The sequence below is a fragment of the Pagrus major genome, chromosome 7 (genome assembly GCF_040436345.1).
Source record: "Pagrus major chromosome 7, Pma_NU_1.0".
Lineage (NCBI taxonomy): Eukaryota > Metazoa > Chordata > Actinopteri > Spariformes > Sparidae > Pagrus > Pagrus major.
Window position 1 is genome coordinate 7118738 of NC_133221.1, and position 20391 is coordinate 7139128.

Here is a 20391-nt window from a genome sequence, read left to right on the forward strand (position 1 = left end):
GATACATGATGAGGGGTACAAACTGGGGCTGTGAAACAGCTAGCCTGCCTCTGTCTAAAAGTTAAAAAATCTGCTAACCAGCAGCTCTAACGCTCACATCCCAGGAAAACCACTGATAGTCATTTTCACACTTCTAACAAATTAAACAAACGAGATATATAAGGCTAATTAGTGAGCATTAGAGCTGTTTCATTCAAAGCTAGCCTGCTTTTTGATTAAGCCAGGCTAGCTATGGTATTTCCCCATTTCCAGTCTTCACGCAAAGCTCAGCTAAGCTACCTGTCTCCTGGCTGTAGCTTCATTTCACAGGACATTCGATGAGAGTGGTATCGATTTAAGCATCTAAGTCTTTGCAAGAAACCGAGTGAACGAATTCCCCAAAATGTCCAATATTCCCTTAAAGTTTGCCTCCATCCTTTCATTGTTTCATGTGGCAGTTTCTGGCAGCACAGCACTTATCAGAGAGTCTCTGTCATGTACACGTTCCTGTGGTTTCACTGGTGAAACCTCAGGCTGATGGAGCAGGTATGAGTAATGACTATAATAGTGGCATGCGAAGGTCAGTTAACCCCTGTTGGTGTTACTGTGTTTAACATTTTGTCTGCATTTCTACTTTAAAGTTTCAGTATAAGTGGACCTGATGCATGCCTCCAACAAAAGTTAAACAAGGATTCGCCGGCACAAGAGCGGCAAGATGCCACAAATTAAACTCGATGAAGGCATTGATTACCAGAAAATGTGCTGTCAAGAATTTCTTATTATGGAATGTTTTTATATTCTTTGTTCACCCAGGTAAGTAATAGTGTTCTCTATATAGATTCATTATGTTTTTCCTGCAGTCATAAAACATTACAGAAAAGTTGAAACATCACACAAATACACAGACATTTAACACAACAAGAGGGCATTCACTACATGTATTTCTTTTTTAAAAACCAGTAGGCAAAGTAGCCCATCCCTCCCAGCGAGCCCATGAGAAAAGAGGCCCCGAAGAAGGACGGCGGCTTCTTTTTTACCATCCGGAAGGCGTTGGGTAGGACCGCCGACAGGAGGGTCGTGTGGATGTCGCCCAAGACCTTGCGGAAAGCGTAGCGTTTTTGCACACGCACAAAAAAGGACTGCAGGTTGGGTCGGCTGCCGTCCTCCCAGTATTTCTTAGAAAGTCCCAAGAACTTGAGCCTGTGCAACAAGGCTCCGAGGCAGACATCAGCTAGTGTAAATTCAGGTCCACATAGCCACAACTCACACTTTTGACCTGCAAGGGAATAAATATTTTATAAAAATAAAAATAAAAAAAACATTGTTGGACATATTTCGTGCTGTTACAATGGAAGGTAAAATTGTGTATGGCCGTACCTTGATACTCTAGTTTTCTTTTTTCCAGTTCGGCCTCCACTTGATCTAGAACCATGGCTAACTCCCCCAGAATTTTCTTCAGGTAGTTCACGTTATCGTGGTCCAAAATTTTTGCCTGACATTTAAAAAGAAAAAGACATAAAACACTGAAATACCCAGAGGCAAATCAGCATGCATAGTTGGAAATTCTTACCATCATAAGGTAAAATTAAGGTGTTAAATAAAGACTAAACAGCTGATTTATATTTCTGATAACTAAAATTTTACATAAACATGAAATATACATGAACCCCCAGTACTTGCAACTGAAGGGATTTTGTCCCCATGTCAGATTAATAAATGTTGAAAATAACAGTTGAGTCATAGCCGCACTAATGGCTCTATTATGAGGCTGCACTGGGGCGGAAGCTAAATGCTAACGTCAGCATGCTAATATGCCCACAATGATGTTCAGCAGGTAATGTTTCCCATGGGGCCAGTTCCAATAAGCCCCTTACTGGGCCATCACAGACTTTAATGAAATAGTTTAGTCGTGTATTACAGTTTGCTCCTTTAAAAAAGAAACTGTTGGATTGAATAAACATATTTAGAGGACACCATCGTGCTATCATAACTAAAACAACTACATATACGTCGGGCTGTTTTGAATATGTATGTTTTTGTTGACTTCTTTCATGTTTTTTTTTTCCTTCTGTTTTACGATGTATAATTCCACTGTCATTGCTGTTTAAAGTTGACAGCACTATGCACTGCACTGAAGACAGTGTGTGCAAAGTGTCGACAAGGGTTTAAAAAGTCCTAGAGCCGTTTAACACTGTGCCAATTTCACAGTTGAAAAACCCCCATGGCCTCAGAAATGAATGTTTTCAAAGTCTGTGACACAGAAGTGAAGACATTTGTCACCATTTTTAATTCTAATTAGCGCTAAACACAAAGTATGTACATTCATTTTGCAGGTATCAGGCCATAAGCACAAGTACTGGACAGTCAGTGGCAGTCTAATGTCAGTATCGGATGGCGCTCAATGAAAAGCGAATCATTTCAAGCAGAGCTGGAAAATGAAGCCAACACGGAAGTGCCAGAAAATGCAGTTCAGTTTGACGCTGGCTCCAAACGCTTTGGTCTTTACAGCTGATTCACCAGTTCATGACAACCTTACAATTCACTTGTTTGAACTATATATAAGGCTTGAAGTTATGCATAATGAAGGGAGTGTCTGCTTTGAGTCACTTGCCACTAGCCGTCTCGCTAGCTGCCAGCAACCAGGCTTCATTAGGCTCAACCTCTTTACCCATTTGAATTACTCAGAGTTAGGCGTCAGCATTGCCAAATGTATGATAATTATCAAATTTGTACAATAACTTTGCCCTCTATACGATCAGTAACGACAAAAATGTACCATAATTTGACCATTTTGTGACGCTTATATTAGCAGCTGGTTTTATTCTACACTGTCAGTTCATTATCAGGACAATATGGATCCATAGTTTCATGTGACAGCAGCACCTGGATATTTTCTCCAGGAGGATATAACTGTAATTAGGTCAAAGTTATAGTGTGACAGGATCTGTATGCTGCAGAGTAGTGTAATAAGAGGAAACTACTGAAGCCTTTCATGATTCAATTTCTCTCAGCTACAATCATGAAAATTTAATCATCTGGTCCGAGACATTTTGGAACACTAAATAATATCTGTCAGAGTCTTAAAACCTGAATATTAAGGAGGTAAATAAGCCAGAAAACCCGTCAAAATAATGTCTCTATTATATTTCTGTGCTCCTACATACTGTGTAGTGCATGTGTGTGGAATATTTTCAGGTGTAAATGAATGATCTTTAAACCAGGTGACGGTTCAGTTAATAAATTAAATAATTGAATGGACTGTTATAAAGCAGGGATATCTTAATTTGTACCTTAAAAGGACCTTATTTGTGCAATAAATATGCTATTTTCCGATTAATAATGGATAAATAAATGACTTGAACACATTAAGCCGTTTTACAGGGTTTTTAAGAGGCAAATTACCTCAAATTTCACCTGAATTGAAACGTAAGTGCCATTAAGATATAAATTAAGGGATGATTTCACCCCTTAAAAAGCACTTAAAATCTGAAACGAATCCATTATTACAGCCCATTAATTTAAACATTAATTCTTCCCTCAGATCCCATCAAAATAGCTTAATTCCATCATTAGTGATGCATAAATGGAATTTTAGGATTTAAAAAATGGGGTTGAATCTCTTACAAACAACACTTTGGTATGAATGTGAATGTTTGCCCTAAATTTCATGGAAATCCACTCAAAACCACAAATATCAACCTCATAGTGGTGCTAGAGGAAAAGTCAGCAGGATCACCAAAACTATTACAGTTCATCCTCTGGGGATCATGAACGTCAGTGCAAAGTTCATCCAGCAGGTCCTCAAACCAAAGTGGTAAACCGACCAATCACACACACTGTCATTAGTGAAGCGAAACGAACACTGACTCTCTCTTAAACACAACACTAAAATATAAAGAGGACAAGAGATAGATTAATGCTTTTTAATCGCGGTAACGGACGCATAAACTCACCATGAGCTTCTTCTGCTTGGAAAGGTACGGTTCTGTCAGCTGAGGCTCCTCGTGGTCCAACTTCATCAGCTCCGTCGCAGCGTTGGCCAGGTGTCCTGAAGACACACACACACACAGAGGACACATAGCATATTGATTAAAAAAATCATATTTGAACCAATCTAAACTAAGAAGAAGAAGACTTTACTCTATTAATCCATTAGGGAATTTATTTTTTATTAGACCACATTTTTGGCAATGAGAGTGAGATATTGTTGTGTTTCAAACTAATAGACAAGTTTATTGTTATTTATTTTTAGGATGTAGTTTAGCTTTTAGCCTCTAAAACTATCTCTCTAAATATCCAGCATACGTTCTTGACCTGTTCACAAAGATTTACATCTTCAGTAGGGACCAATGTGCTGCAGACTGAGTGCCGCGATCACAAAGTGCTGAAAGGCAAACACATTGTTGCTTTCAGGATTTGTTACCCTCATCCAGCCATAGATATTTTTATATTTTCAGTTTCGGTTTATCATTTATTGTCAGTATTTATTGTCATTGTACTGCAGATATGCTGCCATTAAACTTCTGAAATACAAAGAATATCATAAGGTGGACTCAAAACTATTAAAATATGTCAGCGTGGATTCATTTCTCAGTCTGCAACATTGCAATCATACGTTTCAGACAAATTTGACCCAGCTGCAGACATTACTCGAGTGCTTTTTGATTTTTTTTATCAAAAAAAAAAACATAAGTGGATAATTACACAATAACATAATAACATCACTGCTGCTTTCCATTAAATACTCCATCAGTTTGGTTTGATAGAAACAACACAGACTGACCAGAGATTCAGTGGATGATGAATTCTGCTGCAGAATTCGGTCGAGTCCAGCTCATTGCTTTGATTTACATGCCGAAGCCATTATCTGATGGAAAGAGCACTACAGTTCAGCCTGGGAGGCCTGATATCAGCTGTTGGGATGAATAAATCTGCCATCACTACAATGTGCTGCACTAAGGGTTTCTGTATTGAGTAGCGTCAAATTACACAGTATGCTAATCATGTTGTGCACATAAAAACAGGGATTTGTTTGCCAATGATGTGGAAAAATGCTGTAAGGAAGATGAATAGCTTTGCATTCATAATGCCTGTCTGTTGGTTTTGCTTTGGGAGATGAGTTTGTCCCAAAGTTGAAGCCCATTCAACCCTCGAGAGCTTGTAAATGTTCAGTTCACGTAGAGTTCAACACACTGAAGTCTTTTTATATTATACGACAAAAAATGAGGCAAAAACAAAAACAGCTATCTACTTTTTTTGTTGTCTTGTCTGGTAACCATTGTCTGTTGCTAATAAAAGCTGCTTAAATTATTAAGAGTACAATTTCTGAAACGCTGACAGACAGAAAACATATTACGATCACACACCACACACCCACAGACACACACGCATGTACTCAGAATATCAAACATGTGAGCACGCCTTCTGAAATGCAGCAGAACAAACTGTCACTGAAAATCATGTTGCATCGCTGCACAATATGAGCTGATTCTGTGAACACTGTGTGCCTTTTGTCTGTTAGACACACTTGAGTGGATTCAGATGTTAGTATTCGTAGTCCAGTCTGTTTCTGCTAAGTCAGGGGTCTGCCTCTGTCTTCCACTGAGAGTCGGACACTGGGTCTTTTTAGGAAACAACGGCTCAAAGCTTCAGAGCTGTTATTTTTGATTTTTGTTTCTTTGTGGCCTCGCTGAAGCTGAGATCGTCTTAAAACCAGGGCAGTTTTAGCCATACTTGCAAACCCTCCCGATATTCCAGGGAGACTCCTGTTTTTCGTTGCTCTCTCCCTGACAATTCTCACTTATTTCTCAAGATTTCTGACAATTTTTCACCTTTAAGTTACCTCAACCTGTTTCTGCTGCTGTGTCTTCTGCTATACTGTTGTGCTTCATCCTCCTCAGTTAGTGGAAGACGGACAGAGGAATAGAAAGAAGATAGACTATTTAAACAAATTTCAGACACCCTGCAGAGAAGGATCGCAACTTCTTACGTAAAGTTTTAAAGGAATGGGACTATAAATTTTGCCACGTCAATCACAGGGGTCGCAAGGCTTCAGTCCACGGATGCATGTTTTTGAAATCCTCCCTATTTTTGAGGTCTTGAGGTTGGCAAGTATGATTTTCGCAGAAACAGCCTGCCCGAGTAAATCAGGCTGTCTGAGTCGGTAACATCTTGTAAATCAATTTATTTTGACATTTTTTGGGAAATACGGTTATTTGCTTTCTTTAGAGAAAGATGAGAGGATCGATAGCCAACCACTCTCGCAACCAGCAGTCGGTTAGCTTGGCTTAGCACTGGAAATATGGGAAACATCAGCCTGTATAAAAAAAAATCTTCAAGTGGCTCAAGTGTAGGAGTGACATGTTTGAGATACAGAGAAAGCTTCTTCTTAAAAAGCTCTCGACCAGCATACCCTGATTTCATTTGAGTTCTTGTTTTACTAGACTTGTCTCTTTGTTTCTTTTATTTAATATAACTGGGATTGGTTTTATATAATTTATTACGGAGGTCAGATCCATTCGATTAGATTAATTTGATGTCTGTGTTGATTTTAATTTGCTGCTTTGTGTGAAGCACTTTTTATCTAACAACTAGAGATCATCTTTTAATGGGGGTCACACCAAACGGGACACTAGGGATGGGACCATAAAAGATTTTATTGTGGATTGTGATGAAAAACACTCACATTAAGTTGATTGTGGTCAACTGTCATTATCAGGATATCAGGAATCGAGATAAACATGAATGACTTCCAGAAGCTGTCTGGCTCGCTGACGCACAGTCCTATATTGGTTTTCCTTGCAGTATCTTTTAGTGCAATTTTAGTTTTCCTCTTAAAGTTTCAAAAAGATTTTGATTATTATCGGGATGATATCGCAAAACACAATTATGTTGGACTGGATAATCATGAGATAAAATGTTCATATCTTCCCAAACCTACAGGACACCCATCAACATGTCCACGTTCATGAAGTCGGACTTTATTTTGATCTCAACAACAGACCTGTGAAGTTTCCTGCATGCTTCACTACAGACAGACATACAAACACCTTGCAAAGTACTCAAAACTACTCCTGTGTTAGTTCCCACTGCAGTAGGTGTCTCTAAGACCACACTTTGCCATGATGACACACACACACACAGACTCACAAAGTGAAAACATTACCAGCCGAAGCTGTTGCGACTGGCTACACAGTCACGCCCCGCACAATACGGTGAGCTGGCTTCACTTACTACGTATTTCTGCGGTGGCGTACTTTGGGATCATAGAGTCAGTGGTGAGCTCTGGATGGAGGATGCAGCCGTGTGTGTAAGCGTCCATGGGCAGACCATCCAGTAGCTGACGGTACTGCTGCACACGCTCGTGGAGAGGCGAGTCTGCATCAGGAATCAGCTGCGCCACCGTGTCTGCGGGCGAGACACCGATGTGAAAACAGGAATAAGGAAAAAACATTTTAATGTAGCTCAGAACAGTGTCCTGGCTCTCTGAGGACATACAGACTCTACATCACCTGATAAGAAAATGATATAAAACACATTGAGTTGGGAGCTGGTTTTCTTGGTCTACTTTCATAAACTTCCCAGAACACCTGACGTTTCTAAGCAACTGTTATTAAGCTTGCTGTTATATCCCCAAAATAACACAATTCTTAGTGCTAAAGCTGTCAGACAGACACAGCGTGGTAACCTGGTAACAGATGGCACCCCTCGCTCTCTGAAGCACACCATCGGTCATGTTTCAAAAAGCTTGACATTTAAAACAATACTGACAATCTCCTTGAGACTAACAAGCTTCTGAGAGTTGACACTGACTGGAAAAATAAATGGTTTTTAGCTAAAAACACTTTTTAACCCCATGAGATGAAATTCAAGGACAATCCAGATGAACAAAACACAATATGCACAATAACAGCAGGCTACACTTTCATTAAACATGCAGGTTAATTAGACTCCACTTTAAGCTTGTTCAACCAATCCCCTGCTGGTCTGGTCTGTTCTATTTATCCGATGTTGTTCAGGTTAAAGGAATAGTTCGACATTGTGGGAAAAGGTTTAGATGAGAAGATAAATCTCAATTCAGTATCTGTCCCTTAAAGTAGTACTCTAGTCTAGTGCTTTAGTATTGCACCTCCACGCAGTTATGAGACAAACTGAAAATTGAAGCAGTGGAGATTTACCTTCTTTTTGTCTCCGAGGGTCAAAAATGCTGGATGCTACATTTCCCATCATGCAACTCAACACTATTAGACCATCCATGCATGGTATACTTCCCCACAAGCCCCTATGAGGGGGGGCACCAGGCTTTGAGGCCAATTTAACAAAGTTGCCAAACTATGAAATTACAACATGATGTGACGCACACTGGCCCTGAAAGACTTTTTCCCATAAGCTTACATTGTGAAAGAAATGGCTTCAAGTTAGCTGGGGGCTATGTCGCAAGTCCAGCCCATCAACTTGGGAGTTCTGGGTCATTTTAAACCAAGGAGGTCAAACTTTCTGGGCTTCATGTGCAACTGAGCAGCTTTCATAGGACCGATCAGGGCTCCGCCTCTGATGCCGGTTCTTATTCTACGTTCGTGCTGCCACATCATGAAGTCAGAACCTCATCTGTAACCCAGTCTGTTAAAAACGTTGTAGTCTCCAGGCTCGAGCTCAGATAACCCTCGTCACATCATCAGAAACTGTTTTCTTTAACTTTTTCAAATTACTCTAGAACCAGACAAGATGTTTTCAGAGGCTACTAAGCCCTCCTGATCACTATAATCTGCTCTTGATTAGAAACAATAGTGGATTGTCCCTTTAAGTATGAGTCTGCAGCCAACAGCTGGTTAGCCTAGGTTAGCATACAACTTGAAACATGAGATAACCTTCTGTCCAAGGGCAAGAAAATGCACCCACCAGCATCTCTCACTACTTTACACACATATATATGTATTTATTTTGTTAAAAAGACTTTTGTCTTGGCAGGCAGAGTGACTTCTTGCAGTTATTGTTGAGAGAACCTGCTTTTATATTTTGCTGTCCTCATTCTTGTGTTAGCTCTCAGCGTGCTGGCTGGCTACATGCTGCATGTCTGGGAGGGATGGTGTTCAACTTAATGACCTGCTGCTGAGACTCAGTATTAAAGATGAGACAGGTTAGCACAGTGCAGACGGAGCTTTTATCTCTTTGCAGGGTCACAGCCAGCCAAACACAGGGACGGCATCACTGACAAAACAGAGATAATCAGTTGGCTGCTTGAGGATGTTCGGAGGAGCTTGCGGAGGGTGGAGCTGCACCTGGCAGAGCTCCAGAAAGCTGAGTAATCAGTCCCAGGACCGACATGCCGACCTGGGCATGGCATGCAGCGGTCCTGTAGGGGGTCTGCTGCAGCACTGTGGTGAAAATATGACATCAGCAAGAAAACCCATCAGAATGCCTTGGAGACTGTGATGCACATTGCAGAATATAAGAGGAGCTGAGACCGTGATTGTTTGATTGTTGGCAGTAGACAAACACAGTGAGAGCCCTGTGTTCTGACCCAGCAGCAGGATTATTGGGAAGTGGAGGCTTTCTATTTTTCAGAGCGGGAACAATGAAGCTTTACTTTGAATTGTGCTATTAAATCCAGGTCTGCTACATGTGTTGCCTGTAGCCTACAGCCTTACTGATGCATATCTTCAAAACAAATAAAAATAAAACAAAGGAGTAGTCAAGAAGCATATCTATTATTTTCAAAATGACGCTTGGCATCTTTCTTCTAAGATCATGACGAGTATAACAATGAGTAAGCAGCAATTTTGTAACATGCCCAGTCCAAACCAATGAAGCGACAGGCTAAATTTACACAGTGAGCCTCTTATTAAATATTGTACAGCTGCCTACGTCCTCACCAACTGCAAACCAACCGTGACTTCCCAACATGCTTTGAAGACTACAGTTTTGAATCCAAATGTCAAACCTAAAGACGGACTAAAACTTCAGTCGTACATATAGTGACGTGTTCACTGTTATCAGGTCAGGTCTGCGTGGGTGTGAGACTGCGAGGCTGTGGGTTTGGACAGCCCTCAGGACTCCCAGACTTCCTGCGAACATGCCTGCAAAGCCAAAGACTCCATAAGAGCGGTGAAGGCCGGACATTTGGATGCAGCCCTAGAATTTGCCATTACAGCCGTCGCCATTTTGGGGGGTTTTTTGGAGCCAAAAGTGACCATATTTGGACGAGGAGGTGGAGCAGGGGAGGATAACTTGAGGACACATACTGGTAGCGACCTTTCAATCACATGGTAGCCATGCCTGAAAGCATTCGCTGCTTTATCGTCTATTTTACTCTAAATGGGACCATAATTCACAAAATGAGCATCAGGCTGTGTTGAAGAAGACTTGAAAACTAGCGATTGAGACCATAAACTCATTAGGAAACATTTACTGAGGTAATAAATTAAGTGAGAAGTAAGGTCATTCTCTCATAAGCTTACAAACAATCAGACTTTATTTTTACAACTAGTATAGCCCTTATAAAGAATGCTGTTTTAAGGACCTTCACATTGGCTGCACTTTTCGGTGTATTTTATACAGTCAACGGTCCTCAGACTCACGCAGCTACAGCCTTACGTAGGTATTTGTCTGGTTTTGGCCAATCATATTGTATCAAATTTAAACTACAACAACAACAATTATAATTAATTATTATTCGGCAGCAACTGGAGGGGAGGAGAGCTGTCAAGGACGGGAGCACAGAGGTCATCAATGTTGCTCCTGGCCCCCTAAACGTCCTCCCATAGCGCTGGATCTGCCTCTGCTGCATCTCAACATGACTGTAAAGCAGTCTGTGTTGGCACGACGCTGCTCTGTACCGGTGTAAGTCTCTTTTCTGACACATCTGCACTTTCCTGGCCAACAGCAGCCCACGTTGCCAGCATTCATTAGGGGTTTACACACAGAGAAAAAGCATGTCTGTAAGTCTTATCTAGCAGATTGATTTCCAGCTTAAAGCATGTTGAGTTTGAGGTCTGGGTTTAAAAACATGCGGTGGATTCAACATTAAACATTCAACAGACACTGTATTGTGTTATAGCTGCAGATTCTTGCACGACTCATTCAATGAATTTGTTCTAGAAGAGATTGATGCAATTACCTGAATGCAGCACACAATCAAACAGCTAAAATGAATGGGTCTGAACGAGAGCAAGACATCAAACACCGCGGTCAGTTACTGCCTTCGAGCCTTTCATTACTGAGCAAGCAGTGAACCAGATCCCCTATAAAGCTTTCAAGCATCGCTGCTCCGAACAAGTGACCACAAACTCAACTAAGACAAGGGAGGTCTCCGGTTATTGGCCAAGATCCCTCAGGCCTTTACTGGTTTGAGGCTCCCACGACATTACATAACAGCATTATGTCTCAACTGATGAATCTATAGGACATGCGACCCACAGATACTATAACACAGGTTACAGGATGTAGTGTATGCATCTTAACGTTTGCTTACTCTTAGCAAAGCCAGTGGATGATATCTCTGGCTGTCACTGCCTCACAATGCACATTTCACATATTGAGATATCGATTTATTTATTTGTTTGACTCCATGTTTTAGTGAGAATCGCTCGTTAAATCATCAAATTCTCTCTCAGGTTTCAGTCTCGTGTGCGACTGCTACAAATTTCCCCACAGGGATCACTCCAATTTCATCTAATCTAATCTGAGGGAGTCATCTTGGTGACATTGGCTGAAAGACATTGGTGCAATGACTTACAGAGTTTCACCGTACAGTACACACTAACACACACTGTACAAGGACGACAGATGGCTTTAAATGGCTTCCAATCATCTTTGCTACCCCAGTTTTACAAACTGGGAGAGTGCAGCCTGATACTTCATTAGCAACAGGGCAAACCAGGAAACAGCCCCTAGTCAAATAGACCATTTTCACAAGACGGCCATTTTCCTCTGACGTCCTTCGCAGTCTAGTTGTTAGCATTTCAACACTTCCTGATTAAACAGCAACTAAAAGGACAATAGATAGTGAAATTTTGCATGACATTTGGCCATATTTCAATGGTAAAACAACTTATTTTCTAACCCATTTGCTTCTGTGAGACAAAGGGTAACTTTAGCATTCAACCAATAACATAACTATTTCATACTGTTACATGATATGATAAGAGAGGCATGAATATATTCTAAAACATCACAACGCACACTTTTTTTAAGCCTGGAAGCAGAACACAGTGCATGTATTCAGACAGTAATATTAGCAGTTGATCAAATATGTTGTTTTACTTTGAAATATGGCCCAATGTCCCTCCAGATTTTCCCTATCCATAGCCTTTTAGTTGCTGATCAATTGTAAAGTGGTGAAAAAACAATCTGTCAGACACAACCTGGAACATTAGCCTACGACATTTAAACTTCCTACCCTGAGCGTGGCGTCAGTGGAAAATGTCCGCTTATAATTATCTTGCAAATATTTGCTGTTTGGTGTCCTTGATTTCAGACACTGGCAGACAAAAGCAAGCTTCTCATTTTTAGGCAGCAACCATTGATACTGCCACCTGAACACTGGCAGATTTTAGCCCCCTACTTAAGCTAACATACGCTTCACACGTTGTTTGAAAACCGTCTCCAGCTGTTAAATAACATGTTTCCAGCTTGTTTTAACAAAAGAATCTTGTACAAGGTAATGCTTTTTAAAATCAAAGTTTAAAGTGAAGAGACGATAGAGAATCGGCATCATTAAATGGGAACCACATTATAACTGTACCATACCTCCCACAAAGGTTTTCTCCAGGTAATCTATAATCTGGTTGTAGTCACTGATGATGGTGTCCCCGTGGAGAAAGACAGGCACCTCCTCACCCAGGTTCAGCCTCATGAACCAGGGCTCCTTGTGCTCCTGCAGCGGCATGCTCACATCCCTCTCCTCACAGACCAGACCCTTCTCATTAATGACTAGACGTACCTGCAAGTATAAACACACAAGGGTTGATGCAGGGAAGATGACACATTAAAGGCATTCGTTTATTGCTGGCTACACTGTCCGCCTTTTTGTTCCAAGATATCAAAACAAAGAAAATTAAAACTGACAAGAGGTGAGAAAGCTGCAAACACACCACACCTTTTTTTTTTTAATATAATAAATCAAAATCCATCTGTTGTCACTCCCAATGCGTCTAAAACAGCAGCCTGGTTAGTGGCCTTACTCTTCTAAGTTTGACGCTATCTAGTGTCACTTATTGAGGCACTCGTCTGAGCAGTAATATAGGAGCGAGTAAAGTCCAAGCCAGGGGGTAGTCATTGGGTCAAATACTGCCTTGGGTCTAATCACAAAATAGTCGGGTCCCAGAACTGCGGTACTGAAACTGCAGCCTTCTCTTCTGCAGACACCAAACCACGACTGTTTCTCAACATTAAAACAGTCCAAACACATAATATGTCATAATATGTGAAATGTTTGTCAGCAAGCTTTATTTTGAAAGTCTTAACAGATATGATAACTTGACCACGGAGCCCTTCATGTCCAAAAGTGACACTAGAGGGCTGGGTAGACCGTTTAAGTTTAAAGCTTTAGGCTGCTGACCAAGCTGCCATATTTAACGAGTTGGGAGTGAGAACGAGTTGCCAATACACAAGGGAATAAACTGTATTTATGAAATAACATGCACAGGATGAACTGGGGAACACTTTGTTCCTTTTTTTCTTTAAAGATATTATCTAAATGTCAAAACACAAAAACAATAGAGAGACTGATGATTCATTTATATCTGAAGGAAAGCAAAAACATTGCTGTTGGGGAAAAGAGTTATTGCCACATTATCAAAACAAAGCATAAAGTAAAAGATGAAGCTAAAAGCTTAGAGCTAAGTTCATGACATAAAAAATGCTAAATCAGTTCTGATGTAAAGAATAAAAAAAGGCTCAGCTGAGATGTTTGTGTGATCTGGCAAAATGATGAGATGCCCAGTGTGCTCAAGTTTGAGCAAAAGCCCTTCCAGGACAGTCAGGATCATTTGCTAGAGTGATGAAGGATAAGCCAAGGTCCATGGAGAGCTATTAGTGGGAATAAGATTAATGAAAGGAGATGACACTTAGGGTATAAAGCGCTACATTTGGCTGCTTGGTGGGATAGCTAAAATGGGAGTTTTGCTGAACATGGCCAGACATGGTGTAATGAAATAAAACTGAGTGATTTAGTAACACTAGCAGAGTAATTAGAGCAGGACCAGTGGTTCGGACAACAGGAACAAGTCTATGAATGCAGCCGCAAAGTCAAAGAAGTAAAAAGCTTTTTACGTCTCCATCAGTGCAGCACTGATAAACACTGAATCAAGGATTCATACAGAACTGTCAAATGTTTCAGGTCCCTGTCTCACACAGCTGAGGTGTCCCTCGATGATGCTCATAATAACACACTCATATTGCTACAAGAGTTTGTTATATAATAATATTAGTCACTCCCTAGTAATGATGCCAAATAGTTCAGCTGCTTGGTAGGCACAAAATAAACACACATTACTGAGCAATAGGCTGTAACCTAAACTACATCCGCATCTTCCTACGACGTTATCTTTAATACATTTTACATTTAGTCTATTTTGAGGTACTTTACTTGAGTATTGCATATAAAATGCAACATATTGTGAGAAATTAAATTAGTTGTTGCCATTCTTCTTGACTTGTGATCACTTTCAAAAACACTGTGTCTAGTTGCGATGTTTCAGATGTCTGTGAGTTGTTCGCGCTCCCACCAACTTCTTACACGGTTTCGTTAGAAATAACAGCTTGAAAGACGCAAATGTAATAATTCACCAAAAAAGCAAACACTAGAGCAAGAGAGAGAAAATAAATTAAAAAATGTTTGGCAGATTGTTTTTAACTTTCCCAGCAAATTAATTATCTCACGGTCCCCCAGAATTATGTTGTGAACCCGTTTGAAGGTAAGTGAGTTTTAAAGAAAGAGGGAAACATTTGTAAAATTAGTAACAGTGTGTTTGGACTCTCTTGGCAATTATAAATTGTACATTATTCATTTATTCAGTGTAATGCCAAATTAATAGCAGAAAACGCTATTAATATCAATTAAGAGTGACAATAGAATGTGTAATTCAAAATAGTTACGACACATTGGCAGTTATCTTTGTTTGTGTAGCTTGTTTTGTGTGTCTTAGCTGTCCTTTTTTGCCCTTTGTAGTCGTTTTGTGACTTAATTGTCGTTTTTGTCTCTATAGTTTTTTGTGTCTTTGTAGTCCCGTTTTGTCTCTTTGTAGTTGTTTTGTGTCTCTTTGTCGTCACGTTCTCTCTTTGAAGTTGTTTTGTGTCCCCTCATGGTCGTTTTGTGTCTCTATGTAGTAATGTTCTGTCTGTTCGTAGTCGTCTTGTGAATCTTTGTAGTTATTTTGGTCTCTTTGTAGTTGTTTTGTGTCTCTTTGTGCTTGTTTTTTGGCTCTTCGTTGTTGTTTTGTGACTTTGTTGTTTTTGTCTGTAGTTTTTTTGTCTCTTTGTAGTCTTTTTGTGTCTCTCTGTAGTTATTCTGTCTCCAATTAGTCGTTTTGTGTCTCTCTGTAGTCGTTTTCTATCTCTATGTAGGCGTTTTGTGTCTCTTTGTACTAATTCATTGTCTCTGTGTAGTCATTTTACATGTCTTTGTAGTAATTTTGTGCCTCTGTAGTTGTTTGATTTACTTTCCAGTGATAAATGTTAACAGGCTGTGTGAGTAGTTAATTAGTAGTTCTGAATTTGTCTTCCACCACTGGTTGTTAATGCATATTGTAAATCACAAATCTTAAATGACCAGATACTTGGAGGCACAATGACACACTGCCCTCTGCACAGATAGAAAACAGCAGAGTGTTACAGAAGGTGTATTCAAGGTGTAAATCTCTAACCTGCAGGCCTTGAGGTTGCCAGTACTGTATTGATCTGTGAGCCTCTAAATGTGCTGTTACTCCAGGGTATTGAGCTCCATCTGTCTCTATCTTTATCATATCTCTTGTGTTCACAACACATAACTCATGTGAGGTTGATGAATATACTGTACGACCCACTTCAGGCCAAGGGGATGCAAGTTACAGTGGCTGTTAGTCGTGAAGCATTATAAACGCAGAGAAGACAAAAAGGGCTGTGCAGGAGAAATTCAATGGCACAGCTTCCCTCTTTCCTCAGGAACTTGCTGAGGCATACACACACTTGTAAATAATCCCCCTGAACATCTGATGACGAGACTGTCTTCACAGAGATAACGGTCGTTGATCTGTTTGAGGGGTGACCGCTTTGTGATCATCACTCGCTCAGTGTCTCATTGCCAGTGTTTACAGCGGGATTCATTTTTAGAGGAAGAGTTTTTGAATCACACAAGATTGACTAAATATAACACGATCTTTTCAGGTTCTGCAGAGATATTTTGACCAATCATGTTGCAAGCTTTTGTGTTATATTAGGGCAGAAATTATTCAGTTCAATTCTGGTGGAGTGGAGAACTTAGTGCTTGGCCTCTTAATCTCATAAAAGCCCTCCCCAAAATGCCATTTGAAGCACGCATCAGCTTGCATAACATCAAATGCTATACAGCATTGTACAAGACTGCTGTGCAAATTTAGTGCTGCTATTTAACTGAAATCTATATATACATGGCTCTAAAGCTGCATGCCCAGTAGTCTGTTCATTGACAGCACACTCACACATGATCTTGAAGTCACTTCAGCTTCTCCAGCTCAAGGATCGAGGTGATAATCATGACAGTGAGCCTGGTGTTTACCCTCTGCTGAGTGACAGCCAGCACAATCAGCAGCTCAGCAGCAGAGAGCCAACAATGGAGTCTTAAAACAGACGTACCAACATGGGACTGAGCATCCACTCAAGGTTGTTGGTCTACAGGCGAGAGGAGTATACAGTAGCACCATCCTTGAGTTCAAAGAGACGCCACTATAGCTGTTCTGAGACGCAGGGTGCATTTAGCCACTTCTCACAACAAAAATATCTGACCTATCCTATAGTAGCATATGTAACAGAGTGAAACTCACAAGAGGTAAAATTGATTCATCTGCCAATTATTTGTTTGATGAATCGATGAATCGTTTGAGCTATAAAATGTCAAAAAAGTGAAGAATGCTCATCACAACTTTCTAAAAGTCAAAGGGATGTCATCAAATTCCTTCTTTTGTCTGATCATTCAAAAACTCAGAAGATTTTCTGTTTATTTTCACATATGACAACAATATTTTTAAAAAGCTGAAATCCAAAAATGTTGTATGTTTTTCCTTAAGAAGTGACTCAAACGATTAATGGATTGGTTGCCGATAATTTTTCTGTTAGATTTACCAAGCAATTAATCGACTTACAGTTTCAGCTCTAAAACAAACGTATACAAATCATTTGAGTGTAATCCATGTGTACACATGACACACAGACAGAGATCAGCTGTCACCAACACCAGCTGTCATAACAGTGAACGTGCATCATCTTAAAGGGCTACTCCAGCTATTTAGTATTGCGCTTTCATACATTTTATAAACTGACGAGAGATTTAAATCAAAATGGTGAAAATTGAAGCAGCAGAGGCTGAAATGTCCTGACTTTTGGTCCCTTTTATGGGTCATGCTCCATAAACACTGGATCCTTCATTTCCCATAATGTAATTTAATAGTGTCTTTAGAAAGCAAAAGTGAAACTCCTGAGTTCTGTTGCAAAGGTAAGAAAACCTTACTCAAAATCCAATCCAATCCGACTTTTGCAATAGACCAAATCACTGTGATGTCGTGCAAACAACAACAGTCACTTCTTGGTAGAAAACCGGCCGTTGATTTGCATTGTGGAGATCGTGTGGTATGTGAGATATGCGTGTATTTCTGTTGTAATTTTCAGCTGCAACTGTAACATCTGACGTATTTGACGTTTTTACTGTGCTTATTTTATGTACTGTGTTGCTTTGCTAGCATCTTTGAACAGCAACTTCCCAAACTAAACTCAAGCTGACATTTTCTTTAGTCCGGCCCGACAGGTAACTAAGGTCTCCAACTATTTATTGGCGAAAGTGTTGTTATTAATGTGATATGAAAGCATCAAACATTTAGATGAATGAGATGTATACTCTTCATGAAAAAGGCATTTAAACTGTTTATTCTATATTCTTGTAAGTTATTGTAAGCAAACATTGTAATTGGTTTTATAACACAGATTTCTACTTTATAACTGAATAAAGAATATAGCCCCTGGGTCGAAGTATTGTTCACTCTGTACTCTCTACCGAAGGAAAGTCATTAAAGGACACCCTGTAATATCATAGTTTATTTAATATTTCTATTTTATTGACCTTTATTGAACATAATTTCCCATAAACCCACAGGCTGTGGAAGTTTAGAGTACAGGGGCTGCAGCTAGTCAAACATGACTGTAATCACTCGGGTTACAACTAACCTATTATCTTCATTGTCGATTAATCTGCTAATTGTTTTCTCAGTCTTAGAAATGAGGTGAAAAACAGCAATCACAAGTGCAAAATTACGTCCTTAAACTTCTTGTTTTGTTCGACTACAGTCCAAAACAGATACATTTATTATTCACTGTCATATATTCACTATTTTTGCAATAACAATGACTGAAAAGATTATAAAAGTAGTTGCCAGTTTGTTTTCTTTCAAACAATTAATCGATTCATCTACTAATTGTTGCAGCCGGATATAGAAAACTGGATCCTGTAGCTGCTTTCAGAAAGTAGAGATAACAGATTTTTAAAAAGTTGGGAAAATACCTTAAGAGAATGATAATACATTTTATAAATGTGGACGAAGTAAACGTTGTTTAACTGTGTTGCTGTAGTGGAGCCAGTTTGTCTTTGAATATGGAAAGTATAAACATCCCCAAAACAAGTTTCAACTTTCAGAGAGACCAAAAAAGAAAAGCTAAATGAGGGATTGTATCGATTTAGAGAAACTAGCTGATCAGATGTTCAGCCCAGATGTGAGTTCAGGACTTTGGCTCTCTGTTACACTCCACTGCTTTATAAATACCACATCTGTCAGACTCCACACACCCAGTTTGGGACACAGACTTTCTGTAAAAACACCTGAAGTCGTGAATCCCAAGCTTGACATCACAGGTGTTATTTTTACTTTTGGACTTGACAGAGCTCCTCCAGAGCCACAGAAGACCTTAAACATTATGTTCTGCCAGGCTGAGTGGTGCTCATGAAGACATTAAACTCATCTTGACAAGTAAAATTGTAGTACTGCCCCTTTAATATGCAGTTTGAGTAGTAAAGCCCATACATAAGCATACAAATCCTCCCTACACCTTCATACTGTTGATTAGTGTGAACTAGCCATGTCTCCTCGGAGAGTTTATAATAGCTTGGTAGCTTAACGACAACATCCTCATCACACATGCTCACGGTACAGGTGAGGAGTGTCTTGCCAGGTAGCCAAAGACAGACTTGAAATAACAACATATGGTCTGATTCAGCTGCAGAAGGGGGAGGGTGGCCTTTGGTTTGTTTTGCACATCATTTCAATCAATTATTTAGGATGTCATGTGTCAGAGCACATAGGTTGTAGCCACATCTCTCCAGCCACAGAGACAAAACAGCTCCAACGTGTCATTAAAAAAAGGTGGAAGCTGGTGAGATATGAAACAGATTATTGACCACCAATCCACCTAATGTGTCGAGGAAAAAGGAGCCACTGTGCTGCAGCGCTTTCCTAAACGTCTCCAAATGGGAGATCTGCCCAGCTGCAGGATCATATTCATATTCCGGAGGTATGTGCACGAATAAACATGCACGGAAACAAACATGCTTTGATCACAACAAACAAACACAAGTGGGGGGTGGGGGGGGGGCTCCACACTGCTGGAGCATCATATCATGCAAAGAGACATGGAGCCACCTCCATTTTCAAGCTCTGCTCTTTTTTTTTTTTTACCTTTTGGGAGGTGAAAGACTGCGTCCAGTGATACAAAACGAGCCTGTCTTTATTGAAGGGTTTGGGCTCTGCCGTCGGTTCTTCGCACTCCTCCCCGTCTGTGATTTTGCCGTCTTCGTCCATCGCTGAGATGGGCCACCAGCTACAGTTGGTGGGGGTAACATGGTTGGAAGACGCCATGACAGAGCGTTTTGTGCGTGTGGAGGAGAGGAGCGAGGAGGGAGAGAGAAGAGGGAGAGAGAGGGGGGAGAGAGAGAGAGAGAGAGAGAGAGAGAGAGAGAGAGAGAGAGGATCAGCAGCTCGAGCTCAGCATCATCGGTGCACGCGGCAGCGGCAGCAGCAGCATCCGTCGGTCTCGGACAGCTCCGGTGCTGAAATCTGCTTCACCTCCGACTGAAAGCAAGAAATTAAAAAATAAAAAATAATAAATTTAAAAAAAACACCAGCCTGATCCCATATGCAAATAGCTACTTACTCCAGCATGCTGCTTGCACTTACAATTAAAATCAACGTGTGGCCG

General features: G+C 40.3%; 1 protein-coding gene across 4 annotated transcripts; it reads right to left on the reverse strand.

The window, feature by feature from the left end:
- Positions 1–911: 911 nt before the first annotated feature.
- gdap1l1 (ganglioside induced differentiation associated protein 1-like 1) lies at positions 912–20185 on the reverse strand. Of its 4 annotated transcripts, XM_073470810.1 has the most exons (7): positions 19872–20185; positions 18926–18934; positions 12727–12919; positions 7213–7386; positions 3933–4027; positions 1357–1471; positions 912–1255 (listed from the first exon to the last, which is right to left on the reverse strand). In XM_073470810.1, the coding sequence occupies exons 1-7, from the start codon at positions 20049–20051 to the stop codon at positions 912–914; spliced, it is 1110 nt and encodes a 369-aa protein (XP_073326911.1). In that variant the 5' UTR covers positions 20052–20185. The 4 variants fall into 4 exon arrangements, with proteins under 4 accessions (XP_073326911.1, XP_073326910.1, XP_073326912.1 ...); XM_073470809.1 differs by lacking the exon at positions 18926–18934; XM_073470811.1 differs by lacking the exons at positions 7213–7386; positions 18926–18934.
- Between the last annotated feature and the right edge of the window lie 206 nt (positions 20186–20391).

Bases quoted from the DNA above. Each gene is read 5' to 3' on its own strand.
- gdap1l1 (XM_073470810.1), bottom strand. From the start codon at position 20,051: ATGGCGTCTTCCAACCATGTTACCCCCACCAACTGTAGCTGGTGGCCC. The intron at 7,387-12,726 runs GTATGGTACAGT...TCTCGCCCGCAG, and splicing joins GGAGAAAACCTTTGTGGGAG to ACACGGTGGCGCAGCTGATT. The intron at 1,256-1,356 runs GTACGGCCATAC...ATTCCCTTGCAG, and splicing joins AAGAAAACTAGAGTATCAAG to GTCAAAAGTGTGAGTTGTGG.